Here is a 12,805-nt window from a genome sequence, read left to right as displayed (position 1 = left end):
TGTGACTACTGCATAGGCAGTTCTAGTGCGTCCAGTCATCCTTTCTCGATGATCCATCCACAAAGAGTGTCTGTCCTGTAGTCAACGCGACATCACTGAGATCTGGTCGCGGCAGGACCGTAATGGAGACCTCATCCAGGCAGTTGTGCTGGTGTCCCTCTTCTGCGGTGGGTAGCAGCGTTGCTGGGTTTAAGGTCGTGCAGCGTCGAATCGTCAGATTCGGCTGAGACAGCAACACTGCCATACAGGAAAGATGACGTGCTGGCGACAGGAATGCTATCTTACTTTGTAGCAGCAGTATTGACACTGCATGTGGAACTAGCAAAGTCTAAAACATCTTCTAAGTCATCTTTTTCAATTGGTCAAATTTTGTGCCCTGATTTGTTTTAATTTTTGTGACATCTTTTTCCGGTTCTAGTCATAGCTGAGGTGGATTAGAACCTTGCTGCTGTCCTCTATTGTATCTCTGGTCACGTTGTTTCTTTTTGCAATCACGTTCCCAGTGTCCATAATTTTTACAATAATGACACTGATCTTTTTCACGGGAATTGCCTCCTCCTCCCCTTCCGCCTCGGCCTCGCCCACGCCCTCGGCCTCGGCTTGGGAAAGGATTGGCATTGAAAAACATGCCTGTTAACTGATTCTTACTTTTTTGGCATTGTCTTTCAGCATGCATAGCATGTTGTTCATAGCGGTTTAGGGGACAGGTTCCGAAATCAACTAATTGTCTCTCTACCCAGGTTTTTATCTCTGATTTTGATCCCCCATGTATAGCTTGCTTTAACTGCTGTTGGTAGGGACCTTCTGGTTCTTCCGCATACGGAATTCCACTATTTTTCCGGAACACATCTTTCATTCTCATGCTATAGTCTTCAAAACTTTCGTCAGTCTTTTGTCTCGTGGCCGTAATGGTGCTGTAGTCAGCTCGTCTGGTAAAAACAGTTCGCATGCGCTCGTACAGTCTGTCGAGTCTGTCATTTAGTTCTTGGCTGCCAGGCTGCCATGGTTGTTGAGTGGCTGGATCCACTGGGACCCAATCTCCTCTAACAGTGCCCCATTTCTTGCCATTAACGCACATGAGGACTTGCTGGGTTTCAGTACCGTTAGTATGGTAACTTCTTTTAATTAATATTGCCTGGCTTGCCTAAATTACCATCCCAATCAAACTTAGTCATCCACAGCTGAACATATGAGCATGAACCTGGATATTTGTCTTCCATGTGTTTACATGATGCTGGGATTTCGAATTCAGCACCTTTTGTGGAATGTTGGTTGCCCATGTTTGCACTTTATTTATCAGTTTTTATGTATTTGAATGGAGACACCTGATCTCCCGACTGAACAACCCTCAATCCATACAGGATATCTAGTTCAGTCCCTCCGCCGTGGCCTTATAACCCCTCTTTTTTAATCAGGAGAGTATACACCAGGCTTCTACCGCCGAGGAGGCGGGTGTATCTTGCCTCTGCTTCTCTCCCGATGACCAGGCAGGCAATACCGCGGTATTTTCTGTGTAGCGCTTTTCGTGTCTTATACTCACTCCGTTGTCTCTATGGTTTCTCTCTGAGTTGTTTTGGTGCCTTCTTCCCGTCACTGGAGATGGTCGCCCTGGGAGGGACGAAGACCGGCCTTCCGTCAACTCGTGATGAAAGGTCTTTCGATTCGGACGTCTTTTTGACTCCGGCTGTGCACAGACTTCGGCGTTCGGTCGTCCCACGGCGCTCCTCTCCAGGTCTTGGGATCCGGCTCGAAGGACCATTTTTGTGAGGGTGATGTTTGGTCACCCGCGCTGTTCGTTCACTAGACTCAGATCAACCACACAGACAACAGGAGGCCTTGCAAGGGAGAGCTGACGAGCAGTTCAAGCTTCCTCTCTCAACTCCGCCCGTCTGCTGCTCGCTCTCCTCTTTTATTTGGTGCACACAAGATTTATGTCAATCTGACCTCATGATTCCTTCTCCGACTTCCCCGTGTCCTTGAACATGGTACCTCTCAGTGCTGGGTACCTAACAGCATCAACACTTGGTTCAAACACTCATACATTCCTTTTAATTAAACATTCTAAATCTACTTACTATACTTACTATAGCATTGAAACGATAACAACAACAATAATTCTTCTCACAAGGATATATGAACCTATGACGTAATAACATATGAAAGAGGATATATGAACATGTGACTTAGTAACATATGAAAGAGGATATATGAACATGTGATTTTTCCACTATAACACACACACATACACACATCAGTATCAGTGTTCCAAATCCTGTTTTCTTTTTCTGCCAGCTCTTCCTCCAGCGATTACCCCACATCTTGCGCATGTCCCGCCCTGCTGAGGCAGAGCCGTACTGGGATGGAGCGTTACCGCGGCGACCCAGCTCAGTGGGCTCCATTGCCTCGGCTGAGGAGTACGACAGTGTGAAGTCCCGCAGTGAGCTGATGTTTGAGAAACAGTCTGGGAGACACGAACTGGTGACCCGAGTCACACACGCTGCCAGTACGTTTCCAGAAACATTTAAACACATGAGATATAGAAGCATAAGTAGCTTCATTTGAGTTATGAGCTTTGGTGTCTGTGTGGAGCTGTGAAACCACAAGAAGAGGAGGAGCGAGCCATCAGCTGTACGCAGAGATCAAGCCGGCTGTGGATGGAGCCACTACATCATTAAACACATGCGCAACAAGAACGACTACAATGAGCTCAGATGGTTAAAACAGAGTCCTCAACCCAAAGTCTGATTTAAAAAAGATCAAAAGTGGCGTAAATGTCTGGTCCTGACAGGAGAAGGATAACTGGAGCGGCATCGCTCGTACAGTAGACCGACTCTGCCTCTTCCTGGTTACCCCGGTGATGACCTTTGGCACCCTAATCATCTTTCTGAGGGGAATCTGTAACCAACCTCCTCATCTGCCCTTCAAAGGAGACCCGCATGACTCCAGAGAGGAGAACCCACGCCTGCTGTGATGCACACACACAGCCAGGGCTTTTTCCATCGCCATCGTTTCTCTGGGGGAAATGTTGCATTTCTTTATCTTAATAACAAATCTTTAGTTTGTTCTATAGGAGCTCCATATGTTTAGTGTCAAAGACTTCTTAGATTGTGTTCGTTGCTGGCACATAAAGAAAAATGCTTTGATTTTACTAAAGTGACACAAACCCATCTCAACACTGTTTTTTATATCCTCTATATTATTTTGCATAGTCTGTGTAACTGTTGTGTTTTATTTCTGCTGGCTTCTTTAATGTGATGTAAACCAGCCTGACATAATACCAGTTGAGTACTTTATTTTACGTTGCCAAAGGTTTAAAAACAGCCTGACAGAATAAGAAATTGTGAAAATTTAGAGGATGAATTATACCTGGTGGTATCTGATCTTGAATGGCAAATTTTAGAGTATTTTATAGGGAAGTGAAATAATGTTTGGACCTCTTATCAGGCAAAGAGAAAAGTGTTAAGAACTGCTCTAAAAACACCACCTCAGGGGGACTATATCCAAATCTCTCCGTTTACTGATGGGACGTTGAAACGTCAATACGCGGATTCATACATTTAGAACTGGACGTTGCACCAGAACTGGAAGCGCGGACTGATACATTTTTAACAGCGGTCCTGCTTCAGCCCTCCGGGGCTTAATAACAAAATACAAAAAATACGAAAATTTTAATTTTGGAAACATTGTTGTCGGTTGTTCGACTTGCCGGCTTTTGCAAAATTGCTAAATACGCGCTAGCATGCATGTTTTAAGCTATCATAGCGGTATGTTTTACCATGCCCGCGCCCTATAATCCGGAGCGCCTGATGTATGTGTTAAATACAGAAACAGCACCCGTAACTGAGGCTGCACCTTTTAATACGGTGCGCCCTTTGGTCGCGAACATACGGTATATAGAACATAGGGCACGTTTGTGCGTGATATCACTCCGCGTCTGCGCAACGACCACAACCTCCTATCTTTAGTATTGCTGCGCCAACTGGTGGTCTTTTGGGTTGAGGATAGCAGTGATCTATATGTAGCTATATGTAGCTATAGCGTCATTGGCCTCCACTCCAGCCACTCCTGGTAGTTCCTCAAAAACACTGAGTTTCTAGTGGATGCACAATCTGTGGAAGCCAACATAGAAACTTCTGAAGAGCCAAAGTTCCTGCAACAAAAATATAGTCCCCAATTAGGTTGTTTTGTTATCACACGACCCCGTCCCCATTATCTTAAGAGAATATAAAAGAATGAGTGGAGACAGAAAAGAGAATGAGACGTTTTTGGCGCGTGTCGCTCTTGATTTAGTGTTTATTTTTGCAGTAAACTTAAAGGAGGCCTTTTCACTTTATGTTTGATTCCATTTAAGCTGATATTCCATTCTTGACATCTTTAAATTTACAGTATTCATGGGAGATTTATTTGGTCATTTTGCTTCTTTTTATTTCCTATTTCCCACATTTATTCATAGTTTTTATTAGATTGCAATAAATCCTATAACATTGAACAGACTGACTAAAGTCAAATGACCTGCGGTTCCCACCGATAGCCGTCATTCTGATGGGTTTTTGCTGGCTGCAGCTGAAATATTCCAATGCTCCATGTCACAGAGACAGTAAATACTAAACCCTAAAGATTCTGAAGGCATGATGTAAAATAGTAACGTATAATACAGACATTTGAAGAGACAATTAAGAGAATGTTTCCATGCTTATAAGAGTGGCCGAGGAGCCATTTAGAACTTTATAAAGATGCATTGTGTGATACCAGGAACTAATTTAACTTCAAGGCGAAGCTGCTTCTGCTTTGTCGACCATCGACTGATCTCCTGAAAGTCCACCAGCGCTTTTTAAAAACTGAATTTTTCATCTATGGAGGGAGTAGACGGCAGATGTTTCCACAGATGCTCTTCACCAGTGGTCAGTGAGTGATGCAGCAGATGAGCGGGAGTTGACTGGCTACAACCAGCCATGACCCAATGTCTCCAGCCCATAGTGTGGATTCTCTACGAGATCAGACAGCAGCTTCACTCCTGAATCCTGCAGCTGGTTCTGACCCAGGTCCAGTTCTCTGAGATGGGAGGGATTGGACCTCAGCGCCGAGGCCAGAGAGCCACAGCTGATCTCTGATAAACTGCAGTACATCAATCTAAATAAAGAAGGGAAACTTTTATAAGGTTATAAGTGAAACCAGTATTAATCTGAAAGGTTAATCAAAGGCATGATCTGTAAATATTTAATTTAGTTACAGGTTAAAAAATGATAGTAATATGTAATGACCACAATTCCAACCTCTCAGGTTTGCACTGTTCCAAAGGAGAATATATATTGTTCTGGCCCTCACTCTCCCCAGGTTCTCCCACCTCTTTCCCTCCCATCTCATCATGGAGATCCATCTCACCTGTGGCTCATCTTTAAAGGCACAACCTGTCTTAGATGACTTCCTGTCTCCCTCACCATCTCCCTCCTCGTTGGCTGGTGTCTACCAGGCACCCTCACCTAGTTTTGTCTAATTTTGGTTCCCATCTGTCGGCTTTTTCATTGTCCTTAAATCAATTTATCATGAATAAGTGGTCCCCGTGTGGCCCTCCCTCCTGAAGGAACTGGGCACAACACACACACTCAGAAAGTGTGAGGACCCTCGGATGGAATAATGGACATTTTTGAGAATGGTGTTTACCTCAGAGTTTCCAGTCGGCAGTTTGGAAAGTGGAGAAAACCACAGAGCAGCTTCACTCCTGAATCCTTCAGCTGGTTCCCACTCAGGTCCAGTTCTCTGAGATGGGAGGGATTGGACCTCAGCGCCGAGGCCAGAGAGCCACAGCTGATCTCTGATAACCTGCAGTACTTAATCTGAAAAATGCAGGATGAGGTTATACGGTGCAGGTCTGCATGTTATCTGCGTCAGTACTAAACCTACGTTAGTTCTTAGTTGGGTCAGACCTGAATCACGATATTACAAGGAATTTTTTTAATGTGGTGCATCACAGCAGTGTTGAGAACAGCCTCACTTCACCATCTTAGCAGCTGGTATATAGGTAGAAAAATGAAGACTGACCTGAGCCTCTCCAGTTTACAGTTTGGACTCTCCAGTCCAGAACAGAGCTGCTTCACTCCTGAATCCTTCAACGTGTTGTCGCTCAGGTCCAGAACCCTCAGATGGGAGAGGTTGGACTTCAAAGCTGAGGCCACAGAATCACAGCTGGTCTCTGATAACTGCAGTCCCATAGGCTAAAATAACAATTATTTTGAGAGAAGACAAATAAAAATCAACATGTACCAGAGCAAAACACAGCTTACAAGCAACAAACCTCTGGTTCTGCACCGGCTTATCTGCCGTATGTTCCTATTTTGGGTTCTTTCAGGGTGGTTGGACAAGATCTACAGCGTATGTAAAGTGTGTGTCGGTCAAAATACCTTCCAAGTTGTGAGACCACATTTCTCAATAGCACTCAACTCTTGTCAGGAGTTGGGACAAAGCGACCCACTCCTGATAGCTTGTGGGCGATGCTGCAGCGACCCTGCAATCCCTACACTCTCTGGTGAAACCAAATCAAAGGTTTTAGACACTGCTGGATGCTGGAAGGGTGGCTATAGTCTGGACGCATTGTTCCCCTGACTGCACATTTCTCCAACAATGATTGGCAGCTGGTGTCACTTGTTCTCCAGATGAGAGAAGGAAAGAGAGCCCCCCACAGTGTGTTTGATTGCCCCACTGCAAGCTCAATGCTGCCAGAGAACATTGCAGGAGCATCAATTCCCCTCAGGGCATCAACAAGGACCTCAGGAAAAGGTGCAGCTGCCACCTACTAGAGACAAGCACACTGAGCTGAGATTCAAAGCCCTCTCCTCCCAAGAGAAGAGCTTGTTTGTTGGAGGCTCTTCTGGGCGATACCTGGTGCCACAGCTCCAGCTCAGCCCGTCTCTGGAGCTGAGGTGGAGCTTAGCAAGTTTCATGGTTCTCCACCACTTCCTCTCGCTGAGGACCTTCTCAGCTGGTGGTTTCTGCTCCACCTTCCAAGTTGAGCAGGTGATACTTCTGCATTCCTGCCACCAGGGTCTCTGCAGAAAGAGTCTTCTCTACTGTTTTATATTAGATTATAGAAAATTAGGATTTTTGGTTGATGTCTTAGATGTTGTTGACTAAGAGCAGGTTTTTCTTTAATAACATAGAAAGATTCGATGAGAAGAGCAAATGTATTATTTTATGAGCTACTTCCACTACTATTATATACACATACTTCCATATTGTCTTAGATTGCAAGCTGCATTTATTGCATCATTCATAGAAAGTCATATTTGTGAGGAGAAAAACTCAAATAAGGTCATTTTCTTTAATGACCATTACAAAAGAAGGAGGCGATGAACAAACAGATTTATCTAAAAATGTGTGAAAACTTATGGATGGAAACATTCTTAAAATGGTTGCATTGTGTAGAATCGGTGTAGAATCAACTTGTTGACTTCTGATTTGGACTCCAATGGAAGTGAGGTGCAACAATTGTGGATGCTGAAAGCTTCAGATCTTCATGAAGGTTTCTGTGGTTGGACTGACCTGCTGCCCCTTTAAGAGGGAGGCAGGTTTGGGCTTCTGGCTGGAATGAAGCCACCTAAGATGAGAATGACTGCAGGCTTTCGGTACCAAGGTTTAACAAGGTGCTCACTTCACACTTGGGCTTTTCTCTTTTTTGGGATGGCTTTTCCCAGTAGAGAAGGGGCATGGCACACTGCAGCAGCTTTCTTTTTGGGGTTTCTAGTTTTCCTTCTGATCTTTAAAAGACAGGAAGAACCATTTTTGATTGGTCTGAATGTTTGGGCGGTTTTGTGGCCAGCCTAAAATAAAACAAGACAAATCTACAACTGATACTTCCTTTCTAGTCATTGATGACCATCCTCACATGGGACAGATTTCCACAACCAATTTAATACTGCAAATCTGTCCTGTGTGGTCTTTTTTCTGAGAACTGTAACACTACGTTTATAACAAAGATCAAACATGGAAACATTTATTGTCTAACTAGTTACACCTGGGAAAGTACTGGATCATCTCTGACTGACCTGAGAGTCTCCAGCTCACAGAGAGGATCCTGGAGAAAACCACAGAGCTGCTTCACTGCTGGATCCTTCAGCTGGTTCTGACTCAGGTCCAGAACCCTCAGATGGGAGGGATTGGACCTCAGCGCCGAGGCCAGAGAGCCACAGCTGATCTCTGATAACCTGCAGCCACTCAGTCTGAATAAATGGGGCAAATAAAAACACATTTCTAAATCTGAAAATGAAGAGAAAAGCAGAAAATGTAAAGAAATTTAGAAAAGACCTGAGCGTCTCCAGTCTGCAGTTTGGATGCATCATTGCAGAAGACAGTAACTTTACGTCAGCATCTGTCAGGCTTTGGTTCTTGCTTAAGCTCAGCTCCCGTAGATGAGAAGGGTTTGACGTCATTGCTGAGGCCACAACTTCCCAATGACTCGTTGAAAGAAAACTACCAGACAGTCTGTTGTGTATGAAACAAAAATAGTGAGTCAAACTTTGGGATTTCTCATCAACTTATCTGAGAATCTACCTCAACACAAATGTAGCTCATTTCCTGGAAAAGCTAAATTCAACACCGTAGAGCAACAGTTTGAACGACCATCAGATCTGAAATGCAACTGAATTATTCTCAACATTTGTCTTATTTTAGAACAGCTCATAATTACTCAATATTTAAAATGATTATAGCAAATGGTTTAAAGAAACGTGCATCTTTTTATCTGTCTATCGGCTCTTTGGATATTTTGCATTTCATCCAATTTGTACGATCGTGCGTCAAGTCTTAATTCAGCGATCCGATCGATGACATCAGAGTCTCTGGTTGCATCGATTGCCCTCAGCTTCTGTTATATCTGCCTGTTTCCCTTCAAATCATTTTCACTGCACCTTTTGTTGCTAGTGATGAAGTTGCCACCTAACGGGTGTGGAAAGGCTCAAACAACTTTGTGGGTCACATAAAGGCTCCAAACGGAACCGCCACAAAGACCTAAAACACCCATTTAAACCAACGAGGCCGGCTGTTTTTACGTTGAACAAATGAAGCAAAATAGTCACGTGTCATTAGTTAAAATGTGTTTTTCTGTCGTTTGAATACGATGTATACAAAAAACAAAAGTGATTTAATGACATGACAGTAATTTCATGATAGTCAGTTAACTTGTGGCTCCTATTATTCCTGCCTTATGTTGGTTTGTCTGGATTGACCTTTGAACTTATATCCAGCCAGTGTTGAACATTTCTGGATGAATTGTTGTTGTTTTTTTAATTTATGGACGCTGCAATGGAGATAAAGAATTGAAGGAATGACCACTGGAGGGGGTATTGCTACCTGACATGATCCACTCGCTTGATTTAAACGCCGATGTCCGGCCCCAAAAATCTTTACTTACTGGAACTTCCTGCAGTTCCTCACAGCTGGAATCAGGCGACGTCGTCCCTCCACTGAGGTGTTGTACTGCTGCAGGTTCAGCTCATCCAGAACCTCCTCTGACATCTGCAGCAGGTAGGCCAGAGCTGAACAGTGGATCTCTGACAGTCTCCTCTCTGATTTCCTCCTTGACTTCAGGAACTCTTGGATCTCCTGATGGACTGACTGATCCTTCATCTCCATCAGACAGTGGAAGATGTTGATGCTTCTGTCTGGGGAGAATTTATCACTGTTCAGCTCCTTCAGGTTGTTGAGGACCTTCTGGATGGTTTTGGGTGGCTGTTCCTCTGATCCAACAGTCCACCCAAGATCCTCTGATTGGACTCCAGAGAGAGACCATGAAGGAAGCGAACAAACAAGTCCAGGTGGCCATTTTCACTTTCAAGAGATTTCATTAGTGCTCTCCTGAGGAAGTCATCAAGAGATGTGGCTGGATCGTTATTTGTGAACAACCATGAAAACCAGGAAAAGGGGATTGGTTCAGAATATTTTAGGAACTGATTTATAACCGCTGTGTCTTTCCTGGTGTAACGGTGGAACATGTAGACGGCAGCCAGAAACTCCTGAATGCTCAGATGAACAAAGCAGTAGACTGATTTCTGGAAGATCACACTCTCTCTCTTGAAGATCTCTGTACAAACTCCTGAGTACACCGACACCTCGGAGACGTCCAGTCCACATCGCTCCAGGTCTTCTGAGTAGAACATGATGTTTCCTTTCTCCAGATGTTCAAACGCCAGCCGACCCAACTTCAGAAGGAGTTCTTTATCAGCCTCAGTCAGTTTCCCTGGTCTCTGCTTTCCTCCATACTTCTGCTTCTTCCTCTTTATCTGAACCATCAGGAAGTGTGAGTAGAGGTCAGTCAGGGTTTGGGGCAGCTCTCCTCTCTGGTCTCTGGTCATCATGTCCTCCAGAACTATAGCAGTGATCCAGCAGAAAACTGGGATCAGACACATGATGTGGAGGCTCCTGGAGGCCTTGATGTGTGAGATGATTCTCTTGGACAGATCTTCATCACTGAACCTCCTCCTGAAGTACTCCTCCTTCTGGGAGTCAGTGAAGCCTCGTACTTCTGTGATCCTGTCAACACACGAGGGAGGAATCTGATAGGCTGCTGCAGGTCTGGAGGTGATCCAGATGAGAGCTGAGGGAAGCAGGTCCCCTGGATGAGGTTCACCAGGAGCACGCCAACGGACGATACTTGTGTGACATCAGAGATGAGCTGATGCTTGTTGAAATCCAGTGAAAATCTGCTTTCATCCAGGCCATCAAAGATGAACAGAAGTTTCCAGACAGTCAGATCTTCTGCTCTGATCTTCTGTAATGTTGGATGGAAAACATGAAGCAGTGAGAGAAGACTGTGCTGCTCATCTCTGATCAAGTTCAGCTCCCTGCATGAGAGCGGAAGCACCAGACTGATGTCTTGGTTCTCCAAACCTTCTGCCCAGTCCAGACTGAACTTCTGCACTGAGAAGGTTTTTCCAACGCCGGCGACACCGTTGGTCAGAACCACTCTGATGTGTCCCTGTTGCTCAGATAAGACTTTGAAGAGGTCCTGGCACTTGATTGGAGTGTCCTGGATGTTCTTCTTGGAGGTTCTCTCAAGCTGTCTCACCTCATGTTGTGTGTCCACCTCCTCACTTTGTCCCTCAGTGATGTAGAGCTCAGTGTAGATCTTGTTCAGCAGGGTTCCACTTCCTGCTTCATTAGTTCCTTCAGTCACATGTTCACATCTTCTCTTCAGACTCATCTTATGACCTTCTATCACCTCCTGCAGATCACTTCCTGAACATAAGTAAACCAATGATTTCCATCTATAATAAATCATCAACACAACTACAAATTCATGACATCACAAATTAAATCTCATATTGAACAGTTTTACTTTGTTTGGGCTTCATTTCAGCATCTCCAGATCTGCTTCCAGATTGTGAACAAGAGGACTCTCCTGGTGGAGCTGACTGGTCCCAGTTTGATAGGATGTGCTCCCCCCTCTCACTATGAAACACATCTCTATTAGTCCTTTGATTTATAGGATGAAAGAACCTGATCAAGACTCAATATTGTTCCAGCATTTATGTCTGAATTCATCTTTCAGTTTAAACATGATTCTTGTTTCTAATCAACAATATTCACATTAAGTCTGTAACTATATGACTGTCTGAGGTTTAAGTGTTAAACATCTCCAATGATAAACTCACAACCTGCTGCTGTTAATGTGACTAACAGCTGGCACACAAACACATCATCACGCTTTAGTTTTCTTACATTTCCTCTGAACTTCTGAAGTTTATTATATTATTTTTGGACCGGTCACTCTTCAGGGACACCCAGCTGGGCACTGTGGACTCTGCTCTGTCCTCGTCCATCCTGAGGAAACATCAGAAATAGTGATGAGACTGTGATGAAGGTAAATAATCTGTAGAGGTTGTAGTTAAATAATCCCAATTCACTGCATTTTTATCAAACAGGAACATTTCTAATCCATTCTGGATAACAACTGAATCAATAAATCAATGATGTCTCTGTATAATTTTCATGTTTTCAGAGTTTAAGCTGCTTTTTTTAACTGTTCCCTGCAGTGAGAAAAGAACTGGCACCTTTTCCAGCCCCTCATCCTGCAGCACTGAATGTGCTCTAAAGTTCTTTCCAGAGCAAACGTCTCTGCACTTGCAGCAACATGTTGTAGTCATGGATCCGTGAGGAGAACCGGATACAGGAAACGCCCCCACTTTGATCCCAAAACCCAACTGGTGGCCAACGGTGGTCCGGCAACGACGGGGACGCTGGTCCATCGGGCCCACAACACTGGTTTTCCACAGGCCAACATGGTGAAAGGACTGTCTTCAGCTCAGCCACTAAATTATCTGGTGCTACATAAACATACTAGTCAGGACTTTTTAACTTCCTTCCTTTGTTCCCCTCTTCAATTATTTCTATGATCCAAGTCCTCAAAGATCACTGCTCTATTTAAAATAGATGAAAGAAATGACACCCACTCCTGCATTTCTTTCACAGTGGTTCCACAACATAGAACAATAAACCACTGTGAGAAAACGTGCAACATGAACCCAAAATCCTGTTGGTGTCCTGTGATCCTGTGTGGATTTAGTTATTTAGTTTATTGTCTTAAATTGGTCCGGCTGAGAGATGCTAACTTGCACACGATTAAATGTTGTTTGACAGGTAATACCAAAATATCCAGCTGTAACCTGGACTGTTGAACAGCTCTAATAACTCTAAGAGCTTTTCACCTGTCACAAAAAAGTTTTAAAATGTTGTTAATACCTGTTAAGACTCTCTAACAACGTTAACAGCATAATACTCACTTTACACTCACCTTGTCGCTCTTCCTGCTTCGTCT

The 12,805-nt window shown here is 44.1% G+C and overlaps 3 protein-coding genes across 3 annotated transcripts in view; all 3 read right to left on the bottom strand.

Moving 5' to 3' along the window:
- LOC130520287 (ribonuclease inhibitor-like) overlaps window positions 1-9,816 on the bottom strand; it is a 25,882-nt gene extending 16,066 nt beyond the window's left edge. Inside the window, exons 1-3 of the mRNA XM_057024003.1 lie at window positions 9,404-9,816; window positions 8,299-8,475; window positions 8,040-8,213 (exon numbers count right to left, since the gene is read on the bottom strand). Coding sequence (XP_056879983.1) covers window positions 8,040-8,213; window positions 8,299-8,475; window positions 9,404-9,624 — 572 coding nt within the window. The 5' untranslated portion in view covers window positions 9,625-9,816. The remainder of the gene's footprint in view (window positions 1-8,039; window positions 8,214-8,298; window positions 8,476-9,403) is intronic.
- Window positions 3,500-6,224, bottom strand: LOC130520288 (ribonuclease inhibitor-like). Its single transcript, XM_057024004.1, has 2 exons — window positions 6,040-6,224; window positions 3,500-5,130 (listed from the first exon to the last, which is right to left on the bottom strand). The coding sequence occupies exons 1-2, from the start codon at window positions 6,207-6,209 to the stop codon at window positions 4,941-4,943; spliced, it is 360 nt and encodes a 119-aa protein (XP_056879984.1). The 5' UTR covers window positions 6,210-6,224; the 3' UTR covers window positions 3,500-4,940.
- LOC130520286 (NACHT, LRR and PYD domains-containing protein 3-like) lies at window positions 9,810-12,805 on the bottom strand. The gene is made up of 4 exons (XM_057024002.1): window positions 12,771-12,805; window positions 11,710-11,811; window positions 11,327-11,439; window positions 9,810-11,226 (listed from the first exon to the last, which is right to left on the bottom strand). The coding sequence occupies exons 2-4, from the start codon at window positions 11,808-11,810 to the stop codon at window positions 10,388-10,390; spliced, it is 1,053 nt and encodes a 350-aa protein (XP_056879982.1). The 5' UTR covers window position 11,811; window positions 12,771-12,805; the 3' UTR covers window positions 9,810-10,387.

The sequence above is a fragment of the Takifugu flavidus genome, unplaced genomic scaffold, assembly GCF_003711565.1.
Source record: "Takifugu flavidus isolate HTHZ2018 unplaced genomic scaffold, ASM371156v2 ctg336, whole genome shotgun sequence".
Taxonomy (NCBI): domain Eukaryota; kingdom Metazoa; phylum Chordata; class Actinopteri; order Tetraodontiformes; family Tetraodontidae; genus Takifugu; species Takifugu flavidus.
This window is presented reverse-complemented; position numbering and strand designations above follow the sequence as displayed.